The 26,023-nt window shown below is 45.4% G+C and overlaps 1 protein-coding gene across 1 annotated transcript in view; it reads left to right on the forward strand.

The window, feature by feature from the left end:
* The window catches only part of PAPPA (pappalysin 1), a 182,085-nt gene that overhangs the window by 66,591 nt on the left and 89,471 nt on the right, over positions 1 to 26,023 (forward strand). Inside the window, exons 6-8 of the mRNA XM_069031458.1 lie at positions 2,332 to 2,453; positions 7,965 to 8,472; positions 25,634 to 25,762. Coding sequence (XP_068887559.1) covers positions 2,332 to 2,453; positions 7,965 to 8,472; positions 25,634 to 25,762 — 759 coding nt within the window. The remainder of the gene's footprint in view (positions 1 to 2,331; positions 2,454 to 7,964; positions 8,473 to 25,633; positions 25,763 to 26,023) is intronic.

Here is a 26,023-nt window from a genome sequence, read left to right on the forward strand (position 1 = left end):
CTGTAGGGATGAATTCCTCCTGTGCTCTGAACTTCATGAGCTGGAATTTCCCCAGTACTTGGCTTATTAGTAAACAGAGAAGTCTTGATTTTCCATTACCCTGCACTTTGGGAAGTCATGTGCCACAGTGTATAAGGTGGCAGATATGGCTATCATTCCTAATTAACAGTGTTTTGAACCAATTTGTGCTCATTTTTTTCTTGTTGGCCATGGCTTCATAAGGTATAAGGACCTGGCTTAGGTTTTCATAAGCCTGTAAATGGGATTCCATAATTAGGTTTGACATTCATGACTCTTTATAGGATTTGTGTTCAAGAGTCTGCAGACCAAAAACTTTAACCCAGGAGACATCCCCTGTGTAAGTCCTTTCAGCCAGTGGAGTTACATCAGGCCTGAGTTTGGCTCCCAAACTGGAAAAGTAAAAAGAGAAAGTTTGCTCATAGCCTTTCCCACATGATGCTCCTTGTGATTTCTCTTACCTCCAAGTCCTCACTGCTAAAAGGAAATGTTTGTCCATAAGCCTACAGTTTTTTTCCATCATGGCAGCCTGTGATGAAATTGTATAGCTGCTAATTTGAGTAAAAAGCAGTCCTAATTGTGGAAACTTGGCTTCCAGAGCCCTCTCCTCATCCAGAACCAAGTGCTAATGCAGGAGTCTCTTTGTAAAGAAACTGAAAGATTATTATTGCAGGGACTTCTATCCTGACTGTTGGTGGAAGTGTCTGAAGAACAACAGCAGAACAATATTTCTACGTTTTGATTTCTCAGGACCATTTATTCAGGTTTCTTGATTTTTTAAATTTTCTTTTTGCGTATATTATTCAGGCAAGCTGAGTCAGACACCTAAACCTCTGCTAAATAGGCAGCTGAGAACTGAGATAGGGAGGCAGTGTCACGCCAATAGTGCAGGTGGGTGAAGTGAGACACGGAGAGAAGTACTCACAACGTGCCCACATTTTCTCATTTCCAGTGTTACAGACCATGAAAGGAAGAGGAGGTCACCTTTTCCTTCCTCTTCTTCATTCTACCCCATTGCCATGTTGTGTTTTTCAGGTGTTTTCAGCAGGTGCATCCCTTCCTGCGCTGCACAAGTTCAGCCAGTTACTGTCTCTGTCAGGCTGGCTCAGCCACTGAGGATCCCAAATAACTTCTTCCTGGGGATCACAGTCCTCTCTTCAAAGCAGTGCTGAAATAAATCATGCAGTGGTGGTGATGATGGTTAAAATTTGCATAGCTGATTATAATAATTGATATAAATTATTTTAATAATTGACTCACATCATTCTTACTAGAGTAGCGTAGATAGTACACTGTTTTACACACAAATTGTTTGCCTAAAACTTCTGTCCTTTCCTAGGTGCATTTGATCATTAGGATAATTAATTTTTAACTTTCCATTCCAGCAGAAAGTGATCCTTAAAGCAGAACAATTAATTCTGAATAGTAAGCAGCATGCTGGTGTGAATAACCACACACTCTGGGGCACACAGGGTTCCGAATTTTGTGACCCCAAGGAATCTAGGGCTGAACTGTGTGAATTGCATCCTCAGCTGATAGAAATCAGCTTAACCTTATGGAGAATGTTAGAATTACTCCAGTCTACATCAGCTTAAACCCATATCTTGTGAATGTATTAGCAAAACTATTTAAACTGACAGAGGGTAGTTTTGGACTAGATGTTAGGAAGGAATTGTTCCCTGTGAGGGTGGGCAGGCCCTGGCACAGGGTACCCAGAGCAGCTGTGGCTGCCCCTGGATCCCTGGCAGTGCCCAAGGCCAGGCTGGATGGGCTTGGAGCAGCCTGGGACAGTGGGAGGTGGAAAGAGATGAGCTTTAAGGTCCCTTCCAACCCAAACCAGTTTGTGATTTGTGAATTGGTGTTTAACTGTGTTTCCCTGCTAAGCCAGTCTTGCTGGTAGGACAATCCTAAAGATACTACAAGTTCAAACAATAAATAAATCCATGGTGGGAGCAGAAAGAGATCTGAAAACTCCTGAGGCCAATTTCTCTGCTCTAACCACTAGGCAGTGTGTATTTTCTTTTGTCATGGTTTGGTCCAGTGCAGGAGAAAAAAAATTAAAATATAGGTGAATGTGATTTCCCAGGTTGCTGTCATTTTGTGCTGGATGGAGGGCTCACAAATGCTTTCTACACAGGCTCTTGACTTAAATCTACAGAAGGTCAGCATCAGAAAACACTTTTGTCAGTGCCTTGAGAAAAGAGGGTTAAGTGGACCTGAATTCTAAGTCTTATTGCTTTTAATATAGTTGAATAAGCAGCTCATTCAGCTGTTACTAAGTTGGTGTGTTTTCCTGTTTTCCTGGCCTCCTAGAGAAGTGGGATCAGCATGTGATCTGTGTGCGGAAGGAAGAGTTCTGGTGCAATACGCCTTCAGCGCCTCTTCCCCCATGCCCTGCGATCCCTCGGGGCACTGGAGCCCACGGGAGGCAGAAGGTGAGTCACAGGATGGGGACAAACACATGGTGGGGGCAAACACATGGTGGGGGAGAAGATGGGACAGAGCAAAGGGAGAGCCACAAGGAAAAGTGGGAAAATCTGGGAGTGCTTGATTATACCTGCATGTAACGTGAACAGAGCCAGCAGGCAGCAGAACACCGTGCCCTGAAGGAATGCCACTGGCTCAAATACCTGTGTTTTGGCCCCTGAGTCCTGCCCCTGCCCATGAATTAAAGGAATTCCAGGTGCTGAATATGAATTTCACACAGCAGCAGAAATGCTGACCATTCACATCTGCCAGACAAAATCCTCAGGGGAACTGTTTACTCCCTCTACTCCAACTCCAAAAGTGAAGAGTTGTTATTTATTTGGGCCTGATTTGTGCTGCCTTTGCTTGTGGTGAACAGCAGTGGGCTGCAGCAGCAGCCAGGCTGGAAGGAGATTGCCCTTTGGGCAAGTGCTCTGCAGCAGGAATGCAGGTGACCACGTCAAGCCCTCTTGTTCAGGATGTTTTGCAAGTCGTTCTCTTGGAGCCTGTTGGAGGGAGAATGGTCTGCAGGGCTGGTTGTGCAGTGCCATTAGATCTCCATCATTAACTCTCCCCCACACGTCCCTTCCGTTATGTCCCTGGCTGTTTGTGGTGGAGCATATTTAAGATTGTACCAGGCAAAGGTCACTCATCCCAAATCACGGTTTGGAAAGCGCAGAGCATTATTTCAGCCTGTGCCTCACGAGCTGTTCCTTCCAGAGCAGCACACTCCGGGCCCACACTGCACACAGGTGAGCTCATTGAGCCCCAAGGACAATCCTGGATTTTGCAAACTCATTATACAAATACCTCCTTATGTTACGGGTTTATTTCTCCTGCACACGGGAGTTATTCTGCAAGGAATATTATTTGGGCTTGCACCCAGGAGCTCTCTCTTGTCCTACGGTCAGCATGTGCAACGAGCTGTGTCCCTGCTGCTTGATGGGACAGTGGGCAGTGTCCTCTGCCCCACACACCCATGTCCCAGGGTGGGGGCCCAGCAGAGGTTGTGTTTCATTCCCACTCACCCCCTAAATTTAGAACAGGTTGACCAGAGAAGCTGTGGCTGCCCCATCCCTGCAAGTGTCCAAGGCCAGGCTGGACGGGGCTTGGAGCAACCTGGGATAGTGGAAGGTGTCCCTGCCCATGGCAGGGGTGGAGCTTTAAGGTCCCTTCCAACCCAAACCATTCCATGGTCCTATGACATCCAAGGCTGCTGGGCACAGCTCAGGACACATCTGGCCCTTGGGTGGATGCTCCATCCCGGGAAGCAGCACTCTGGGTATGGGGGTGACTAGATCACCCAGTAAACAGCATTAGCAAAGTTTGGGTCACTTGCAGTAGTAGTTCAGGGTAGATGGTGGAATTTGCACTTAGCCAAGGATTACAAGACTTTGAAACCTGGTTTCATTTGGAAGAAAACTTGAAACTTTTGAAATTCTCCATGAAGGAAAATTAAAAACAAAAAGTGTTTGATGCTGGCCAAAATGTTTTGTTTAGCTCATGTAATTCCTCATGAACTTTGGTTAAATTATGACATTTGAAAATATACCCTTTTAGTATAGAATCTAGGGCAAAAGCAACTTTGAAAATCAAAATGGAAAGTGTTTCAAGGTGCAAAAGTGAAAAGGTTTCTTACAAAAATGTCAAAACACAATGTTCCAATAGTGTTAGAAATGTCTTGCCATTTTCTCTTCCAGAATAAAACTTTGGCCAAATAAACCCAGTTTTGCAAAGTGTTTTTATTTTGAAAGGACTGCATATTCCATTGAAATATGCAGTTCCATCAAAATTTCTCCACTGAGCTTTGATTTGAAAACTTCTAGATCTCACACGTCTTGCCAGAGGCATCATTCCTAGAGAAACTAAGCTACTCTAAGATTTATTACTCAGCAGCATTTTGCGTTTAATTTCCTCTTCTTGCTGTGTGTGCCTGCATGTTCTTAACTGTGAAGGGTGCAGTCAGATCCTTATCTGTCTCATTCAGTTGCTCTTGTGCCATTGCTATGGAACAGAAGTTTGGTAATCCTGTCCTCAGGATTAACGAGTTGTTGCCACTTTAGGGTAGGAAATATACCAAGTTTATGGTGTTTGTTGCTCCATGATTTCCTGTCTCTGCTACCCCACTCCCTGACATTCAGGCCCTCTGCCTATTTGCACTTGGTCTGAGTTACAAATAGCACAGTTAGATCATTGTCTGGCTTCTTTAATTCTCTATCTGTGAGCACTCAAGCATTCAAGCTTTAACTTCACTTTCTGCAGGGGTCCATGGGTGTAAATCTTCACTGCTTGAATGTCCGTGGAAAGTGAAGACAAGGGAGGCACAAGCATGGCCAAAATGAACTTGTTGTAAAATCTGAGATGACACTCGTGGAAAATGTTTTGTAGGACTCATGCAGCTTCTGAGCAGAAAACCACACTCCTCACGTGTCTCTGAAGCAGCTCTGGTTGATCTCAACTTCCTGACATGTCCTACCCCAGGTGGCTGCACCAGCAGTGGTCTGGGCTATGTGTGAGCTGTGCCCAATGCAAAACCCTGCTCTGGGCGCTGTGTCCTCCCTAATTCCGTGCTTCTTCCGTGCTTGAGCATGGTGGGATCCAACCCCCAGGCTGAGGCATCTCGTGGTTCTCTCTCAGCCAGTTGTGGGCCCTGCTTGAGGGGCTGTTTGTTCCTTGGCAGGGGTTGTGGGAAGGCTCTGGAGATCAGGCAGTTCTGATTTACTCTTTATCTTCACCATAGAGCCAGAAAGCTCTAACCTACCTGGATTCTCACCAGCAACACCAGCTAGATCAACAAATCTTACAGCACCTCCATAGCTCTGTCAAAGGGGGGTTTTATGTAAGAAAGGTGATTTTGGCTCCAGCCCAGTGAGTACCTTTGCTTGCTGTGCACTATATGCATGTATCAGTCAGCTCCTCCTGCTTGGCTCACTGCTGACTGAGAGAAGTGTGAGAATATTATAAAAAATGTTGCTGCCTTGTGCTGCTCTAGAGCTCAGCCTTTTCCCGGGCCTAATATTTCCTTGAGAGCAATTCCTTCTGTATCCTAATTGTCCCAGCTGGACACTGGAGTCCCACTGGGTGTTTCCTGTATCTTGACCACCTAAGAAATGTGGCAGGTGAGTTGCAGTTGTGACAGGGGTAACATCCTGAGAGACTCCTGATGCCAGATGGCCTCTCAGGCTCCATCCCTGTGCTGGGGAATTCATCCCAGGCACTGCACTTTACTGCACAATGAAGGATTGGTGCACCAGGCTGTAGTTGGGGAAAACATTTTAGGAAAGACACCCTCCTAACCTGCCATCCCTGCTCTCTAACTCAGATGTGGGGTTTAGCTCATCCTCACAAACCTCACATTCCTGTTTTGTGTTAGGCAAGATGTGATGTTGCATGAGATGCTGTTCTGTGTCTGATCTGACTATCTCATAAGGCAAAGGATTTTCAGAACCTGAGTGCAGAGGGGAAGAATAACTTCTACACTATTTCTTTTTACATACAAATATTTGTAATTTTTAGAGTATTTACCCATCTCTAGAAATCCAGTTACATGAAATAAGATTTTTGTCCTCTTCCACAACTAAATGGATATTTCTTACCCAGTGAAAGTGTTGGATGATATTTGAGAAAGAGTCTCTTTATCTCAGCTTCATTGAGGTTTTTAGTCAATGAATGACTACAATCTGCCAGACGTTTTGGGGTAATGATCTCTGTGCTAAGCTCCCTGGAGGCTGAGTCCAATTCATGCATCTCCAGGGATCACACCCTGATCTACCAAAACGTGTGGGTTTGTTTGGAATTTAAGTCTTACCAAGGCCTTGAACTGACAGAGGTGAATTTGCAGGATCCCAGGTGGGGACGTGCTGGGCTGTGAGCCATTAGCTCCATTTTCCTTTCTGTGAGAGGACAGTGGTAAAATTCACAGATCTTTCCAAAGCCCTCTGAGATACTGGAGTTAAAAAAGACCTTGGGGCTGCAATCAGGAGCTTGCTGTGGGTCTGACAAAATCATCAGAGGGCTCAGCCAAGCACACCCAGCCGGCAGTGAGGGTGAGATGACGTGAGCTGAATGGGGTATTGCTGCTCACAGTGATTATCCACAGGGCTTGCACACTTGCCAGGAGGGAAACTCGAGCGTTTTAAATGGACCTCTGGCTTTCTTCATAATGTATCACCACTGTGGTCTCTCCAGATGCTGATGGCATTCCCACTGCTCTGTGCCATGTGAGGAGGAGAGAAGGCCTCTGGGATATGGGAGGTGAGGGAGAAACATGAAAAGTTGGGCATCTGCAGGACAATAGTGTTGAATCGCAGGAAGGCTGCCAGGAAATCTATTCTGCATCTGGGTCCATTTGGTATGAACCGGAGAATTCCCTGAGCTGTTTATCCTTGACAAAAGAGGCACATTTCTAACACTTCATTGGATCATAGACAATCAGAATAACCTTCGCACGTTGCCCTTTTCTCTTTAAATTAGTAGTGACGTCCTGTTTGTCTATGTTTGCCCAGTAGTTTATCTTGCTTTCTTCCTCAGTTGCAAACAGTGGTGCTATCCTTTCTTTTCCCTCTGCCTTCTGCATTTCTCTCCTCTCATTACCTTTCTTTATCTTCTTTTCTGTACTTTGCCTTCTCCCTGTCATGTTTGCCTCCCTTTTTATGTGATTATTTGGGAAGGAAAAGGGGATTTATAGCTCTCACTGGATTCTGTTACCAACTGTTCCACCCATCTGACCCCTCTGGATCTTGCAGTCCATGACTCCACGCCAAATTGTAATGTTACCATAGTATTTGGGAACCCAGCAAGAATTGTGGCTTTCATTACTTTTCAGTACTACCTCCCATGTATTTGAACACAACCAACGGTGAGAAATGTAAAAGCACAAGTGCCTGTTGTTTCATCACAACGAGAGCAAAGAGACAGCTCAGACCTGGGCTCCATGTGCTCCAAAGAAAGGGTCTTACACAATGTGCTAGATCAGCCTGTAAATGCCACAGGAGTTGCCCCTGAACAGCACAACAGCTTCTTGGAACAAACAAAGGCTCTTTTCTTGTCTTTGTTAAAGAGAAAAAGATTGTATTTTCAAGTGAGAGGCAAGGGAATAAGTAGGAGGTGAACTGAAGGCAAAGTGACTCTGTTTATCAGGTAAATTACCAAGTGGAAGGGGTAGAAAATATTGTTTGGCATGGGGAAAGGCACTAGAAATAGGAAATGTAGGCCCAGATGCACCGGCACAGAGTGTGTTGTGTGACATCCAGTCCAGCTGGGCACTTAAACTGCCTTTGTGTCTCTCACCCGGCCAGGAGACGCTGGTGTTCTGTTCCTCCTCCCCATGCTGGCCACGCCTGTTCTGATGAAGTAAATAATTAGTTTCCTGGACAGATATGTTCTCCTGCCACTGGTCTGCCTTTTAAACTGATGCCAATGAAAACTCAAGTTCTCTAACTTCTTTTGTGCCCTCTCTTTGCTCCCTTCTTCCTTTCTAGGGCACCCTGACGTTGAGCAGCCCTGTAAATCCAGCGTCAGGACATGGAGTCCCAATTCGGCCGTCAACCAACACACGGTGCCCCCAGCCTGTCCTGAGCCCCAGGGCTGCTACCTGCAGCTGGAATTTCGCTATCCCCTGACTCCAGAGTCCCTCACGGTCTGGGTGACTTTCGTTTCCCCGGACTGGGACTCCAGTGGAGCAGTGAATGACATCAAGCTGCTCACGGTCAGCGGGAAGAACATTTCACTCGGGCCACAGAACGTCTTCTGTGACATCCCACTGACCATCAAGCTGGATGTGGGAAAAGTGGGAGAGGAGGTGTATGGGATCCAGATCTACACCTTGGACGAGCACCTGGAAATCGACGCTGCCATGCTGAGCTCTGTCCCCCACAGCACGCTGTGCTCAGGCTGCAAACCCATCCAATACAAAGTGGTCCGGGACCCCCCTTTCCAGTCTGGATCTCCCGTGGTCATCTCAAACCTCAGCAGGAGATTTGTCGACACGTAAGTAGCTGCTTTCCAGAGAGCTGGATAGACTTGTTCAGATCAAAACAATGCCCTGTTCTTCTCATCCTTCTCATGTCCAGCACTACAGGTGATTGTTAAGACGTTGAACTAGACAGACATGCCCAGAATTACCATGACAGGATGTTCTCATAGTTTCTCTCGAAACCAGGAGCATTAAACAAAAATGAGACGGCCTGAGAGTTATGGATAGTTTGTGAGAAATTTCCAGGTTGGCTGTGCAGAGATGTGTCACTCAGGCTTTCTCTAACTAGAAAAGATAATGCAATCTACCCAAGATATGACAAATTAAATGGTTAAGCTAACCTAAATGAGGACCTCTGGAATAACACGGTCATCGTTTCCTTGGGAATCTTTTGAAAGTAATGTTTTGATAGAGAAGGAGAGAGCAGAGCTTTCAGGGCTGGAGCAACGATTAACTGCTAAAGGAAGTGTGCAAAGAAATACATGTGCATGTTCAGGTGTGTAAATCTGTTTCAACCACTTCCATTTTCTGCTTTCATGTGTCACTAAACCAAGTTGTGTTGGTGTGAGATTGTTCTGAAATGGGAAATATGGCAAGTGCTCTAGTTTGTTGTAGGAACTGAGTTTCATCCCAGATACAGTTACACTCATCTAGTCAAGGGATGCATTACTGTTGAGGAAAGTCCACCTTCAAAATATTTACTGATTTGGAGGAGATCCATGATCTACCCATAAGCATTCAACAGCAAGAAAAACATCTTTTGCATAACATGATTCCCTGGAAATGATTCACTCATCTGTGGGAGCAACATGAAGCTCTTTTGAAAAATGAACACCAGATAAAAGGAAACCTGCTAAGAAAACTGCACTCTAATTTAGAAAAGATGATCTAATTAGTACAGCTAATATCAAGGAAGCATACATCATTATGGTCTTCTAAAGCATATTTAAATAGAATAAAAATGATTAATTAACAATTCAGTAATCATGAGCTACCATCCCTTTTCATGGCCCAATTATGCAGCTCAGAAAATGCAAATTGTCCCTATGGATTTAAAAATTCAAGGTAACTAACAATAGTGAATCTAAAAACAAAAACCCAGGACATCACAAAGATTACTCATGTGCTGAAAGTTAAGCATGTGCTTAAGTGCTTTCTTGGGTTGTAGCCTTGTTCAAACAATTGCTGGCACTTAGCATGAGATGAATATTGGCATATTGGAAATGTGGAAAGTGGTGAATTTTCCCAAGATTTCGCTGTGAAAGCATCTTTGCCTGAAACCTGGCCCACTCTCATTGGAAAATGGGACTGGTTTGGTTTGAAATAGTTGCATACCTTAGCACAAGTTCCCGCAGAAACAGGTCCAGTTTTGACTTCATAACACAATGTGAAAGAAAAAAGGAAAGCCCAAAGCATAACTTGTATTCTGAATTCTGTTTCTCTGTCTTTTATTATGATTTTGTGGGTCACATCTAGCTTACAGCTAGCTCAAGTGAAAGAGTGCTCCAAGAACTAAATCAGTAGCCAGGAGAAGATGACAGTTTTCCTGAGGGTCATTGATTAAATCACAGGCGGTAACAGCACTGTCCCTGTCTGTATGTCTCAGGTAGTTACACAGCAAGCTAAAAATCAGACACAGCATTTAATTTAGTCTTTCTGGGCTCCACCTGTGAGCAGTGGTGACAGAAATGAATGCTTCTGGAAGCTGGCACAGCCAACCTCACAACCAAATCCCATCCAAACCCTCCAGGCGAGCTGGGCTCACTTCCTCTGTGTCTTAGCAGGGACCACAGGGAAAATCCTGGCAGTGAGCTCTGACAGGACACTTGGGAAGTGAGGTTTTAGTCAGCAGGTGAAGAGGCAAATATGCAGATTCCTAAGCACTCATAGTTGGCTTTGAGACTGTTTTGGCTGATTTACAATGAGGGTGGTGATGCCCTAGCACAGGTTTGAAATAGTTGCCCAGAAATAATTTGAAATAATTTTGAAATAATGCCCAGAGAAGCTGTGGCTGCCCCTGGATCCCTGCAAGTGTCCAAGGTCAGATTGGATGGGGCTTGAAGCAACCTGGGACAGTGGAAGGTGTCCCTGCCCATGGTGGGGGCGGGTGGAGCAAGATGGTGTTTAAGGTCCTTTCCAACCCAAACCATTCTGTGCTTGTGTGATTCAAGACTTCTGCAAGCATTTGAAATTTTGAGAAGTGAGATGAATTTTTTATCATATCATATGGGCACAGCACTGACCTCTATCCGCTAGTGATGGGGGAGATTGAGAGGCTGCTGCTGGGCCATACCTTGAGACACAACAATCTCCTTGAAACTCTGCATGGGGTTGTGGTTTTCTGGTAGAGGCAAAAGCAATATGAATTTTCCATTGGAACCTTGTGCAAAGAGCCACCAGAGTCTTTATACTCCCTAGGCAGGAAGGAAGGGATGAGGGAATTCAGGGATGGAGGTGCTGGGCCATGCTCCTGCTCATAAATGCGTGTAGAGGTAAATACTGTCTCTCTCCCCTGTTCACATCTGCCTGTTTACCTCATTCTGCACCACTGGAATTCAGCATATCTGTGCAGCCAGGCTTTGCAGCCCCTTTATCTCCCTGTGAGCCCCAAGCCAGTTGCCTCTCCTTGGTGCCCTCACATGCTTTCCATATTAAATAAAACGACCCCCCCACATGTTCTGTGGAAGGCTATTTTGAAGGCAGTCACATATCTTTACTCTTGCCTCCTCTGACCTTGATCTTCACTTTCTCTTCTTCTCCCAAAGAAAATATTTGCTTGCACTGTTATCTGTGAGCAAGATCCTTTCCCCAGGTGTGGAGATGCTGAAAGAAAAATTAATTTCTCCTACCTTCTTCCCGTCAAAGAGAGGAAACTTCCTTTTAAGCTGAGAGGAGAGACAGCCTTTAATGGATAGCCCTTGCCTAGTCAGCACTGGTTGCTCCGCAGAGGAGAGTAAATAACTAGAACAGTGGAAACATTTTATTAAGAAATGCAAAATAATGCCAGACCTTCTGTTCTCAAGCTGAATTTTAATCTCAGCTCTTGGCTCAAGCTGAGGCTTAAACATTCATTTCTGAGGGACAGGACCTTAGCCTTGGACCTTACAGAAACCAGGCAAGATACACTCAATTCCACTGAGTGTGATCAGCCAGAATTGCTGGTATCTGGGATAAAATGAGAGTCAGAGCCTAGGAAGAGAGCAGAAAGCTAAATAAATCAGTGGGGGGAAAAAAGAGGTCAGGCCAGGTGCAGCATAGAACTGCTGAGTCTTCACACCACAGCGAGTGATAAGGAAGGAGCCTCATCTGCAAGTCTCAAAGTCTCAGCTCACAATTTAATCCAAAGTGTGGGTTGTGCACACGCTCAGAGGGCTGTGCTTTGGCTGTTCTCTAGAAATAGTGTGTGACATGGTCACAGTGGTAATCGAGGTAGTGGCTTTTCACCATTACTGGAGCTTTTTTGCACTCACATTGTTGCATTGGAGAGTAATCACTGCTGATTTTTTAAGAGCTCAGTGAGCAGTCAGTGCCCAGAGCTCTCTGGATGGTGTCACAGGCAGTTAGGTGTCAGTCCCACCAGGGCAGTCTGGGGTGAGCAGCCCAAGTTCCTCGTGGCACTCCCAGTATCCCAATTTGTGAGCAGTGAGGAGATGGGTGCACTGACAAGACCTACGTGCTCTCCTCTGGCAGACCTAGCCAAGAGGCACTGAAGCTGGTTTTGGAAAGTTGTCAGATTAACTGAAAAAGTTTCAGAGAGCTGGAAACTTTCCCAACATTTCTGCCACAGACTTTGTAAGAAGCCTCAAAGTGTGGTGGACAGCACTGGATCCGGTTGTCTTTGTGGTGTTAACCAGTAGGGTTTTTTCAAGACAAAGGCATTGACTGAAATAACCTGAGAAAGAATCTCAGCACGAAGCCCTGGTACAAGGTTTGGGTTTGCAGAGTTGAGCTTCTCTGAGAAGCCAGTTAGCAGTCCTGTGATAACATTATTCTGAGCCATTCCTACCAGAGCTTTAGTCCCGAGCTGACACATAGCGATCCTGCATTCAGACTTCAAAAAAGGAACACTGAGAGAGAAGCTTGTATTTTCTTGTCCAGAGAATAGGTTTTCTTCTCAATTTTGGCTATTTTGCACTGACATTCTGTGGCTAAACCTTTTCTGTGGCTTGATAATAGCTGGAGGGGACTGATCATCATCTGTGTAAACAGCAGTTCTTGTTCAAGTAAGTACAGTATTTTTTAAGTGTCTTGTTAGAATCAGGGCTTCCATTCAGTGCTGAACTTGTAAACTCCATGTCATTTCTTGGGTTTTAACACCTAAAGGTGGTAGAGGAAGATCTCACTCAGGCTTCTTGGAGTGCTTGCAGAATGACAGGGAAATTGCCACCCCCAGGATGGCAGGTGGCTGGAGGGCTCCTGTGGCACTGTTTGTAGGTCCTTAATGTTTCATTGCTCAGGGGTCCTTAGCAGTTCATGTGCTTTAGGCCCCTACTTTATCCAACACGATCATTTGCTTCCAAATTTGCCTTATTGATGCATTTACCATTTGTTACTGGTCCCCGGTTGGAAGGGGCGTATGGTCAGTGACTTGTCAGAAACCCCAGAGGAGGAGAAGTTGAGTGAAATGGAAAGTAACTCTTTAGTCTGAAGGTTCCTACAAACATGAACAAGCAGAGAGGCTGGAGAATCAGCAGTGGCTGTTCATACTGAGCAAGAACTCCTTACAGCCAGTTATTGGCGTGCCTTTTAGCCCCTGAACTCAAGAGCAAGAGTGCATTTACCTGACACCAGCCCAGCTGAACTGACTGGGAAGTTATGAATATCACAATGATGATATCTAAACCCAAGTCCCTGCAGAATGCAACACTAAAACTTCACAGTGACATCTGTCATTATGGCATTCCTTCCTTCACCTCAAAGATTTCTATTTCTCTGTTTTCTGGAGGTCTACCAGCCAGAGGAATGTATGATCTAAAGCAGCTGAAATGAATTGCCAAATCTATCTGTCATGACGATAATTAACACCATATTTCCACCCAAACAAGATACAGATCACTGGGTGGTTTTTCTCCCAACACCAAAAGCTGAAGCCCATATAATCACCCATCTTCTGCTCATCCCTCCTCCACAGTTACTATGCCAAACCTCTCTCGATATGCCAGGAAATACTGGGGAGTATCTAAGATAGGACTGAAATATTAAGAAAACACTTTGCATGGCCAGATCTATCTGCAAGGTTATCCATGCGATTTTGGCGTGCTGCACATCTGGATTCCCGGCTGGCTTTGGAACTGTAGATGGCATTCCAGCTGTCCTTGTGCACCAACACTTACCCAGTTACCCCGGAGAGGCCTTGCCTTGATGTGTGTGAGGACCTCCCACGCTTTTTTTGTGGGTACATCCCCCTGATGGTTCATAGTTTTCTTGCAATTGAATAAATCATAGAATCATAGAAACATAGAATGCTTTGGGTTGAAATGGACCTTGAAGATCATCTCATTCCAACCCCCTGCCATGGGCAGGGACACCTTCCACTAGACCAAGTTGCTCAGAGCTCCGTCCAGCCTGGCTTTCCACTTAACTGCTCTCTTCCTCTCTCACTTGCAATAAAGAGTTCCCAATTTATTCTGAATTTCTTGGTCCTAACATGTGTAATATTGTCTTATACCAACATATGGACCATTACAAGACATCCAGACCTGTAAGTTATTCATTTCTGCATTATAACTCCATCTTTCTCTTCATTGACTGAGCCTTTTTACCAATTCTGTATGTCTGTGGATACTTGAGCTTCTGGGGTTGATCTTTATTTGCAGGAAATGTTTGTTAGTCGTCCTCAAAGTGATAACTGAATGAAAAAAATCCATTTTCATTCAAATTTCTCTTTCAATCCAACCTATTACAGCTACTGGGCATAAATGCAAAACAGTGAGTCTCTACTTGAGTCACTCAGTATTTAATGGGCACTCTCACACCACGCACTACCAGGGAACTGCTGTTATTAAAAGCATTTTTCACTAGTCTCCAACTAGGAGGTTTCTTTCCCATAATTGCACAATTCCCCATATTATTTTTCTTTAGTAATGTTAGAGATCCCTGGCTATATCCATATGAAATTTTACAGCTCCTCTCCAGCAGGAACACTTTTACCAAGCTTCAGCAGGAACAGATTTACTCTTATTCACACTTTCTTGCTCATTTCTAAGAGCTTCCCTATCATTAACTTTCCATGCTAGCTTTCCATGGACAAAGCTATTTTGAGCTTTCCCAAGAAGCAAACACCCTTCTGTCCCACCAGGTTTCTCTTGCCCCTGTAATTTCCAGTTTCAGGTTCAAGAACTTGCCTAGTTCTTCATCCAGAGTCCTTTTGTTAAGGAGTAAATGTTTCATTTTTTCCTTGCAGATCCTACTTTCCCAGCAGGAATAGTGGCTGTGCTATCACTGTACGAAAGCCTTGTCAGTGAAGAGTTTTGAGTGTGTTGGAGTTGCCTGTGGTCAGTTTTGGCAAAGTTGTGATGTTTGATATGCAGCTGGTGTAGGACAGTGTAGCAGTCCTGGTGCTCAGCAAGGGGCTGGCATTGTCCCTGTGCTGCTCCAAGGCCATGCCTGGCCTTGGCTGTGTCATCAGCTCCTTCCTCATGCAGCCAGTATAGATTGCCCTGTTCCTGCTTAATGAACCTGGAAATCCCCCATGATGAAAGAACAGAGCAATACAGGACAATTGCCTGTCCCACACCTTCCCTCCCAGCAGCGGGAAACTGGCCACAGGTTTGCCTGACCCTAACAGAGGTGACATGCTGTGGGAAGGAGACTCCTCCACCCAGTAGCAACTCCACTGCCAACACCCTCCGGGGAAATTCTTTCCTTTCCCAGCAGTGGGGCCTCACCTGTGGCTTGCACGGGTCTGGGCAGGGAGGCACAGGGGTGACTGATGCTGCTCCCTGTGCCAGGTAGGAGCACAGAGCCCTGCTCTGCACCGAGGGCTCAGCGAGACAAGAAGAGGAAAAATATGAGAACTGCTTCTACTCCATCTCCTGTTCCTGCCTCTCTCCTTCACATGTCGTGCTGTTAAATCCCGAGGTAGTGGTTGTTATTATTTATAGCTGCCAGTAGCGTGCTGGGTGTTTCACAGAGGAAATACACAGAGTGCCTTCATCCAAAGAGCTCCCAGTGAAGTGTTGGGGGCCAACGGTGCTGCTGCTCTCAGGGGTGATGCATCTCCACTTGGCTGATGTGATTTGACAGCTGGAAGCCACGTTGTGATGGCTTTCCTTTTCCCTGCTTTCTTCATTAAAGGTGCCAGGTTATCTTTGTGAAAGAAGAAAACCTGCTTCCTGACCCCACAGGCAGAGCAGATAGAGCAATTTTTTCCCTTACCACCCTCTGCCAAATTGCCTTAACCCTGCCCTGGAGAGGAGAAAGAACAATTTGACACTCTGTGCCCATTCAGGAGGCAGCTTTTCCGCTAAGCCTGTGCAGAGAGGCCGTTTGGTGCCAGCTGTGGTGATAGATTTGTGGTTCCTCGCTGTTGCGGTTTCTTATGTAACACTGTAACTAAAGATGGCACTTGACAGAATCCGTAGCTCCTGTTCTGGCTCGGCTGAACATGATGCAAGAATAAAGGTAGTAAGGGCGGGTTGATATCTTTATGGGTTTGTGATCCCAAGACAGGGCAGCCCAGAGAAATTTTTAAGCCTGGGCTTATCTTTGAAGGGTGGGATTGTTCTGAATGCCCCACAGCTGCCGCTTCTATATAAATTATTCCATGAAAGAGGGACTGCCCCATTTGGGGAGTGACACTTGGCTTTGGGATTAGCTCTGCTCCAGCCAGGGTCTCCCCAAGGACTGCTGCTACATTGGATTCGCATCTCCAAAGTACCTCTTGGGCAATACACAGAGGCTGTAGAGAGATCAGGCCTGGAGACTGCAACTTAGGCATGTGCAAGTGTTCCTAAAAAAGTGAATATTAACAGCTGTCCTATTATTATCCAAATAGATACTATTAGAAATTGATATATTTAATCACTCCCAGCCAGGGTGGAATTTGAACTCATGACCTAGAAGTAGTAGCAGAGTTTTCAGCTGCAGGAGGGAAAAAAAAAAATAGAAGGTCAAACAGGACTTTTCCTGCTGGGCAAAATAATTTATTGCAGGTGAAACAGTCTCAGATATGTGGTAAATTAGGCTGTGCATTATCTCATGGATAATAACTTCTCTCTGATGTTTGCCTTCTTGTGTGCATCTTTATTTTGGGCTCTAAATAAGATAAGAAGCACCAGAAATCTCCCAGGAATAACAAATGCATTTTCTTTGCTTGATTGAGGACAGAAATATTGGACAGACATGTGTTATGCAACAATTTAAAAATAACTCTTGTAAAACTTGGAGTGAGCCTCAAATACCGCAGAAGTAGCAGAAATGTGTTACCTACCTTTTTATCAGTCAGCCAATACAGCTTTTCTCAGCTACTTTTGCTGAACTATTGGCCTGATCATTTCCTGGGCATTTTATTTTAATATATTTTCCTAGGAAGTGCATTCCAAGTCTCTGTTAAATTTGAATCTACACTCAAACAAGCAAGGATTTGGAAAGAACGCTGCAGTCAGACTGAAATACCTGTGCTGTCCTTTATATCTTGTGGGATCCGGCAACAAAGACAAAAGTGTTCCAGGCTATGCTGGACAGGGCCCTGAGCAATCTGATCTAATGAAAGGGTTGAAATGAGATGAATTTTAAGGTCCCTTCCAACTCAAACAATTCTGGAATTCCATGATTTTAGATGTCTCGCTGCATGGTGTACAACCTGAGAATCCTGCTGCAGGCCCAGGCCACCCATCTTGTGATTGTTTCACCCAAACTTCTTTCAGCCTTTTTGGTCAGGATCTCCTTAAATGAATACTGACATTGGGCATCTCCATGCCGATATCCCAATTCCAGCATTCTCCTGGTGCTTTTGTGATAGGAAAGGCAAGGTGGAAAGAAAGCTCCTTCTTTTCAAATTGTACCTCAGAGAGGGTGCCTGGAATTCAATACCCCAAATTATCAGTCTCTGAAAGCCCAGTGCAGTAAACCAGATCATTTATTCACAGTGGTACAGGAGTTTTTTAAACTGTAAGACCAGTTGCAGATGTAATGACAATAGAGGAAATTAGCTCATGATGGGATTTTAGGAAGAGGCTAGTGGAAGTATGTTCAGTAATGTTTAGTTATTAAACCATTAGAGATCCCACTGGAGACCATCTAGTAGGATTTCTCATAATCTGCAGCGGCTTAAGGCAAAACACAGAGCCTCTGAGGAGGGAAATGACAAAATGTTCCTCTGGAAGAGTCACCTCATCTCTTCACCCATGTCTGTGCGCTCTGCTCTGCCCTGGGTGTGACAGCACATCCCTGTCTGTCATCCCTCCCTCCTCCTGAGGAGCAGGAGTGCCACAGCCCCGTGCCCAGCACCCTCCAAATTAGGTCTTGGTGAGGTGGGATGGTAGATGTGAAACCAGAGAACACTGCAAACATCTGTGTTCTCTTGGGGCCCAATCTAAGCCCTACTGAAAATGCACAAAATAATTTCCACTGGCTCCAGGAGCCTTCGGACCAGACACTGTGAGTGTTTGCTCCCTTGGCTCTGTTCACCATTTTGGTGGGATTACAGGGAAACAGGAGGGTATTGAGTTCTGAAAATCAGGTCTTGGCTCAGGCCTGTTGAAAAGAAATCCAAGAGGTCAGGTCTGCATTCAGAGAAGGTGAAGAAGATCATTCCACCAAGCTGACCACCCTAAACTGAGGAGAGCCTTCTGCCCAAACTCCATGGACTGGCACAGAGCTGAGGGCAGCAGCTGAAGTGCTCCCAGCCCCAGTGATGATCCAAAGGTTGAGGGGAGGTTGTGGCTCTCAGGGTGTGGTGGGCAGGGTGTGCATCAGGCACTTCTCCTACACTGTGGTGTAACCAGGCAGGTGCTGGCACTGGCGGTCCCGCACGGAGACACCGCGTCACAGCCGGGACATGGTTAAGGGTGTCAGTAATCAGGCAGTGCTCACACAGAGGCACGATGCAACAGGCAGAGCTTTGTCAGTGACAGTGATGGCCTTGACAGCAGTTATCCTGTCCCAGCCTGCCTGCTGGCTGTGTTACTGTTTTCTCCCTGCTGCACCGGGACACCGGAGCACTGTCCTCAGGTGGAGGATACTGGCACCATTCCCTCGAAATCGATGGAGAACTGCTGGCTTCTGCCCGTTGGAAATAGGGCTTTCTGCATTTCATGTCCCAGATCTTTCCTGAGCTAAACCACACCAGCCTCCCCTCCTGCATTGGCCACATCTGAGCCTCATGTAGAGAAATGCTCCCATCTCACTCAGGGGCTGAGCGCAGCAGTGAAGAAGAAAACACAACGGATTTTTTTTCTTCCTTCCTTCCCTGCTTCTAATAGCAACCAGGTGCTCTGACACTTAACCTGTGTGCTGCCGTGAAATTGCCTGTCTACTGCAAACACCCATGTGAGGCCCAGGGCCTCGAGGATTTGCTTTATCCCAGGATTTGTAACCTAATCTCAGGGAGATTGTCCATTTATATCAGCCACCTTAAAAATTCATATTTTTGTTGTTGTTTAAACATGAGAGGAGAAAATCATCTCTTGACTTTTGTTGTTGTTGTTGGGGTTTTTTTTGTTGTTTTTTTTTTTTTTTTTTTTAAGAGCTATCTTTAAGGCCTTGGCTGCAAACTTTGTTTTTTTATTAAACGTGCTACTGTGTTTTAAATTAGTAGCAGGGCAAATGCTTGGAGGATTATATCAAAGTCTGCTGGAGTTAATCAGTTGCATATATACCTATAGGTTTGCTGCTTACAAAACTTAACAGTTCTTGCATGAAAGACAGAGGAGAGTAGTCTGTGTAAGAAAAATGTTCAAAACCAAGTGTGTTTAAGGTTCTAAACAGGACCTGGGTTTCAGAGCAGAGGTGCTACAGGCAGACAGGTAATCCTGCCCCAGGGCATCTTGGGCAGGCTTGGAGCTGGTCTGAGCAGCAAATGCACCTCAGAGGGACAGACGAGCAGCTGAGTTGCAGTGGTTTAAACCTGAAGTGTTTTGCTGGGTTACTTGAGATTTACACTGACAGAAGGGAAAGCAGAGCTGCAGACTAATTGCCTGGTTTGGATTTGTGGTGATTATGAGAGTTGGTGGTGGCTTTGGTTTGTAGAAATATTCCAAGGATCCAAGGATATTTTCCTTTTCTAATGCATTGGGTCCTTTAACCTCTGACTTCAATCCCAAACCTGTGGGTTATTGCATAAGTGGGTAAGGTGGCTGGTTTAGGTGTTGGTTCAACTTTCTGACACAGCCAGAAGCAAAAGTTGAGTCTGGGCTTCAGAGAGCACAGAGTCCTGCTGAACGTACCCACCAAGTGTTCAGCTGAGATTATCTGTTCAGGTCGTTGGCTGCTCCGTCATTCTTCCTTGGAAACACCCAGTTCAGGTTTAAGTTGGATTTGGGAGCAGAAATCCACCATATGGTCCCCAGTCTCCCATCCAGCCCCTGAGTGTTCATTCAGTACTCCAAATACCGTTTTCCTGTGCTTGTAAACAAATCATAAAAAAGCTGGAGGGCACAGAGCAAACCTGCGGCCCCTGTTGGCACATCTCTCCTCATAGATAGAGAGACAGAAAAGCCTCTCCAAGGCTGTTTCCTTGGAATTTATGTCTTCTGAGTCAGCTCGGTATCTGAGAGAGAGGCAAGAGACTTGTTTTGAGGCCTTTGCACCTGCCATGTTGCTGGGCTTATCCAAACAGGGAGAGCTTGGACCACAGCTGAAATAACAGCCCGGCACAAGAGCTCGGGATTTTTGACGTCCTTCTTGTGTTTACAGCATCCCACCCCTCCTCTCTCCCCACTGCAGAGTCAGGCAGGAATTCTCTTCATTATCTTCTGCCATGCTTCTCATGCCATTTTTATTAAAAAAAGGCAGAGCGAGGGGGAGCATGTGTGAGAGGAGAGAAGAAGAAGAAAACAGCCATACTTGTGCAGTCAATGGCAATGAGGGGAAAAGAATGGAAGCTGGGGAGCAGACCTGTTTGGGTTGTCCTGAAGTGGCCTCATTCCCTGGCTTACTCTTTATCACTTGCTTTTGGAGCACCTGAGGATAGTGAAACCTGTACACACCATGGTGTTAGTGGATATCTGGGGTAATTTGGGACCTCTGGAATTGGCACTGGGTGTTTCAGAGGCTGCGAGCAGCATGTGGGGACAGACTGGACAGCTCCAGGCTGCGTCTGACAGGACAAGGGATGGTACAGACCTTCAGCTCTTCTGTTTGTGGTTGTAATTCAGTCCACCCTGGCAGCTGATCTAAAGCATTGCAACAAGGGAAGATATGGGGTTGCTGCTGTTTGCTGCCAGCAGATTTCCTGTTTTGCTCGGCAAGGCTTCCTTGCTAGAGAAGAAGAGCAGAGGTGACAGTGTTAGAGGGAAACAGGGGTGTCACTGGCAGCCCAGGGCTCATTCTGGGCTGCAGAGCAATGGCAAAGAAATGCCAAATTTTGGCTCAAGTGTTTGGTGGCTGTTTAAGGTCAAAGACAGATGGGTCCTTCATGAGGACACTTCAGGTGCCTGTTTCACAGGACTGGCTGTGGCAGCCTTAATTTAATTGGGGATGCTTAAGACTGTGTCATCTTGTCCTTAAACAACAGGAACACTGTCTGCTTTCATTGCTGTCTGACCATTTGTCTTTTCATTTGGCTCAGCCATTAGGATATTTTCAATTCTGTTGGAAACAAGTCTTTGCCATATAAGAAACCCTCCTGCTGTTATTTGTAGTAGGAAAAACATATATGCCATGCTAGTAGGAAAGGAGGCATGGGATGTCTGCTTTCCCTCAATGCTTTCACTGCCTCTCGAGTGTGTGCTGTGTCCTCAGATGCACACTACAGCGTGCACAGAGCAGATATGGATAGGGCAGTGCCAGCCCTTGCAGGTCTGCTGGAACTCAAGGGTATGAGTGTTTCTTCTGTCAACTCAATGATCCTTTGAACCCACCTTGGTCTGAGTCGAAAACAACTTCCCACAGGTATAATTTTTCCCGTTAAGTTTTCCAGGAACACCCAAACTGAGAGCAGAGGTCCCTTGCCTGGGGGAGAGAAAGCAAGATTAACTCAAATACCCAGCCTCCCCAGTAAAAACAGGAAAAGAATTAGAGGGTTCTATATGCCTGACCCTGGATCCGCCACTTGCCACAACAGACAGGAAAGTTGCCCTCGTGGTATTTCACACGGCACGTCCTAATTCCCCCTCTAAGAAGAGGGCTTGAGTCATTGCTTTTTAATAAGGCTGCCTCCCCACAGGCGGAAGCTGCAGCGATCAATGCGGCTTACTCAGTTCTGGAAAAGGTCATTAAAAGACCATAGATATAAATTTAAAGAGTGTTTGTTCACATCCTTGATGTTAAAGATGTTCGTCTCTCTCACTTCCTTAAGTAGCATCTTACGGAGCTGCCGTGCGCCGGGTCCTGCCTGGCAGCCGAGTGGAAAGTGCCCCTTGTTGCTGTCACTGTGCCACCAGCTCCCAGGGAAGGTGGGAGAGGAAATAAACGGTCAAAAAGCACACTTTTATCACCATTAGGAGCACAGCTTGTCTTGCTGACATCTCCAGATACAGTCTGTAATTTCGACCTTGGTATCCTATAACTATAGAGAGGGAATAAACTCTTCCCCTCCCTGTTCTTGCCTTCCTTCCTCCCTCCCTCACTATGGGACTGGATTACTGCCTGCAGTACTGCACATATCATCCCTTTAGCAGCTATATTTCTATAAATGTGGGCACTGTGAAGGAATGCTAAAACTCTCAGTTGCTGCCAATATGACACATTTAACAGTTCAGGAGGATATCTCACGTTCCAGTTGTTGAAACGTGAAATGCCACATCCAGTTCAGTCCACTTTTTGTCACTGTTGAGTCAGGCCAGGGTGAGTTGAAAGCATGATGGCTTCAGTTTTGAGTTTCTAAGGTGGTTTTGGTATTCCAGTCCAGCCACACCTCCAGCTCTGCCTGTGTGATGCTGGAGAGCCCCTCTGGAGCAGACATCCCATTTCTGAGCTCCTCTGGGCACCGCTGGTTTGTTGGTGCTGCCCTGGATGTCGCACCCTGGGGCTCCTCTGCTGTCCCCCAGTGCAAGGAAGACTGTGAAGCTTCAGGTTGCTCTGGCCTGGGCTGCCCAGGAGGGGATTCGGGATGAGGATGGGGAGGATTGGCTCCTCTGGAGGCCTGGTCCCAAGGCTGCCATTGCTCTGCAGGGACTACATGTCTCCAGGCATTTGTCTTCCCTTTCCTTGTATTTTAACCTAAGACAAGGATATCGGGGTATCCTGAGCATCAATAATTTAATAGCTGTTATTTTCTACCCAAGCTGCAGAAGAGTAAGGGGAACCAGGCGGTGCAAATAATGTTTTGTTATAACAGAGATTTTGTTCACCTTCTTTTTTGGAGAAGAAATGGCATTTTTTTTGGTGACACTAAATTTTAAGGATCATTTGCCTGTCACAACATATCATTTCTCCAAGAGCTTTCCATCTTTGAGAAGGTTGCAGCTGGATATCTTCCCTCCCAATGTGTAGCAGGTGACAGGGTTAGAGCACAGACCAGTGCCACAAAGCCAGCAGCCAATGTGCTCCATGTCCGCAGGGCCCTCTCCCCACACAAAGTTTTCCATTCAATCAATCCATACAATTAAAGAAGCCAGAGTTGTCCCCACCTAATAACTTTCATTTCAAATTTTCTGTCTTATTCAGTCATGTACACATTCACATCCAGCCACCTCATAATTCATAACCACCATATTCTCTCTCGTGCTTGATTTAGTTCCAGGTTTTCTTCCATTGTATTCTGCAAACTTCCAAACAAATGTGAGCTTTTCCTGTTGTCCCTTTGCTTGCATGTGCCCACAAATACTTCCCCCCAGTAAAACCCACGTGCAAGACTCACTCACTGCTCTTAGCCTGCCCCATCACCTGAAGTTATTGGTGGAAATCACACCAGAAATCAGAATCTGGAAACTCCTATGTTGCACTCAGTACTGCAATCTCCATGCATCAGAAAGCAGCCTGGCTTTATTTGTTTTGTAGCTGCCCCAACTGTTCATTTGTTACCATTTTCAAAAAATTGAATCTTTTTTTGTGGTTAGCAGATCCCCAGTGACAAATTCACATTTCTGCAAGTGTACTTGTTAATCTTAAATATTTTACAAATGGTTTTGAGATAGTTTTAAGACAGAACTTGAGAAATAACTGTTCTTTAATAATCAAAGCTTGGCTCTGCTTTGATTTCCTCAGTATATATGAGAAACCTTCCATCTTAGTAAGTGGATTTATCTGGGAGTGAAATCTAGAGGAAAACCCTCATTATTTTACTACAGTGTGTGTTTGGCCACTTTAGTTATTTCCTATAATTCCAATTTTTTTTTTTCTTCCAGAAAAACAGTTGCTTTAAACAAGTCCCACGGGCAGAAGTTTGAAACTTTTCACTTTGATTGAATAAACAGTCTTACCAATATCTGGGTAGACATCTCCCGAGCCTGTAGGTGAATTAAGATACTGTTTGTGCTACATGAAGTCTCAAATTTGGCTACTTGGAGCTACAGACTGTTCTGACAGGAGTCAGGTGCAGAAGGAATGAGAAAGCCAGCTCTGTTTTCGTTCCACCGAGTTTCAGTCCCATTCCACTGCCATGCGCAGTAACAAAGAGTCAGACCCCAGTGCTGTTGGCGTGCAGTTCATTCAATGCCAGTTATTTTGCAGACACAGTATCCATGAGAAACAGCTTTGTTGTAAAATATAGTGTGGGATATTGGAGTTTAAGTCATGCTTGTTAATTTAATGAATGTTGTAAGGAGATACCTATTTCGTGAACCTGAAGATTTCAGTAGCTCATTGATATCCACTTGAATGGCTTTGCTGCTCTGCGTAGTAGATTTATCTCCTCGTAGTACACACTTCATTAGTAGATGCTTTTTGACCAAGTTGCTGTGACAAAAAGCCATGTATATTGCTGTCAGTAATTGGGGCAATGTGAGCGCAGTGAGCAGAGGACTGGCGGAGTTAGGGAAGGGCTGGGTTGCCTTTCCTGCTCTGCAATTAACCTGATTGATGACTTCAAGCAAATCATTTTGCCTTGGCCACTCCATGGCTTTACAAATCGGCACAAAGAGGACAACTGTAATGACTTTCTTTGAGGGAGGTTTTGAGTTTTGATAGTGTAAAAGACTTTGTGAAAGAGCTAAACATTTTTATTAGGCTTATATTATTTCCATATTGCATATGAAAAATATTATTCCTCATTTACAGATGCACAGGATTTAGGTAATTATGGCTTTGCATAAATATGTAACAGTTTGCTAATTCTTTCTGTGAATACTTCGATGCTAATACCCTGATCCAGTGCTGTGGTGTGGATCCTATTTTTTGCTCTGGAAGAAACCATCTTTTTAACTCTACTGTTTTAATGCCCATATGTGAAGTGAATAACTTATTTGTCCATCACTGAAATATCCTCAGCCCCATTCTTACACTAATCATCACATTCCCACTGGCTCCAGGTGCAGCTGGATTCAGCTCAGGGCTGCTCAGGAAATAATGAGTATTTATAAGAATAGTGTATTACAGGGTATTTTAAATCCCTTAAATGAACCGTGGCACAAACTTGCTGGTAGTGCTGTCCCTGACGTGGAGCAGAAGTGTCCAAGGCTGAACACAGTGAGGCACAGGGCTGGTTCCTCAGGTGTTGAGGTACTGTTGGCTGTTGGTGGTGCTCTCAGTGTTTCCCACTGCTCATGGTGAGGGTTGGCACTGCCACAGTGTCAGTGCACTGCCGTCTCTGCAGCAGGTGGAGATGTAAGCAGCAACTCACCAAAATGGATGGTTCTCATCAGGAAATGGTTTAGCTGTCAAGTGGTCAAGAGCTGCACCTATTTCAGAGTCGTGCATAAATCAAGCATAGACAGAGGTAGTGCTGATTGTGCTCACAAGAAAAAGACACCCAACCAAAAACGGATCCCATCAAAACAAGGTAGGAATGCTGAGAGGAGCTGATTGAACTAAACCTTGCTTTTTTGGCAGCCAACCCCCACTTCAGTCCCTCCTTCTCTGCCCTTTGCTGGTGCCTTTGTTGTACGAATCACTGACTTTCCTTTTGTCTGGCAGGGAGCTGAGCGACAGGACCACGTACAGATACCAGGTGGTCATTGTGTCCGGGATGGAGGAGAGCGAGCCTTCCCCCGCGCTCCTTTATATCTCTGGGAGTGGATACTGTGGAGACGGGATTATCCAAATGTAAGTCTGGAGCGGGCAAACAGATAAATCTGGGCACATCTCCTCAGTCAGAATCTGAGACTAGGAAGGAATTGATGACCTCTGATGTTTCCTTAGGTTAGGCTGGCTCTCATCTGTAGATAATGACTCACGTGCTTGATGATTACCGGGATGATGACATTTAATTGTAACGTAGGCCCCGCTCTCCTGGCACCAGGAGATACAGACAGAGATACAGATAATGGAGTCCAGACAGCAGGATCGATAGGCAAGGACGCTCTG

The sequence above is a fragment of the Aphelocoma coerulescens genome, chromosome 17 (genome assembly GCF_041296385.1).
Source record: "Aphelocoma coerulescens isolate FSJ_1873_10779 chromosome 17, UR_Acoe_1.0, whole genome shotgun sequence".
NCBI classification, from domain to species: Eukaryota; Metazoa; Chordata; class Aves; order Passeriformes; family Corvidae; genus Aphelocoma; species Aphelocoma coerulescens.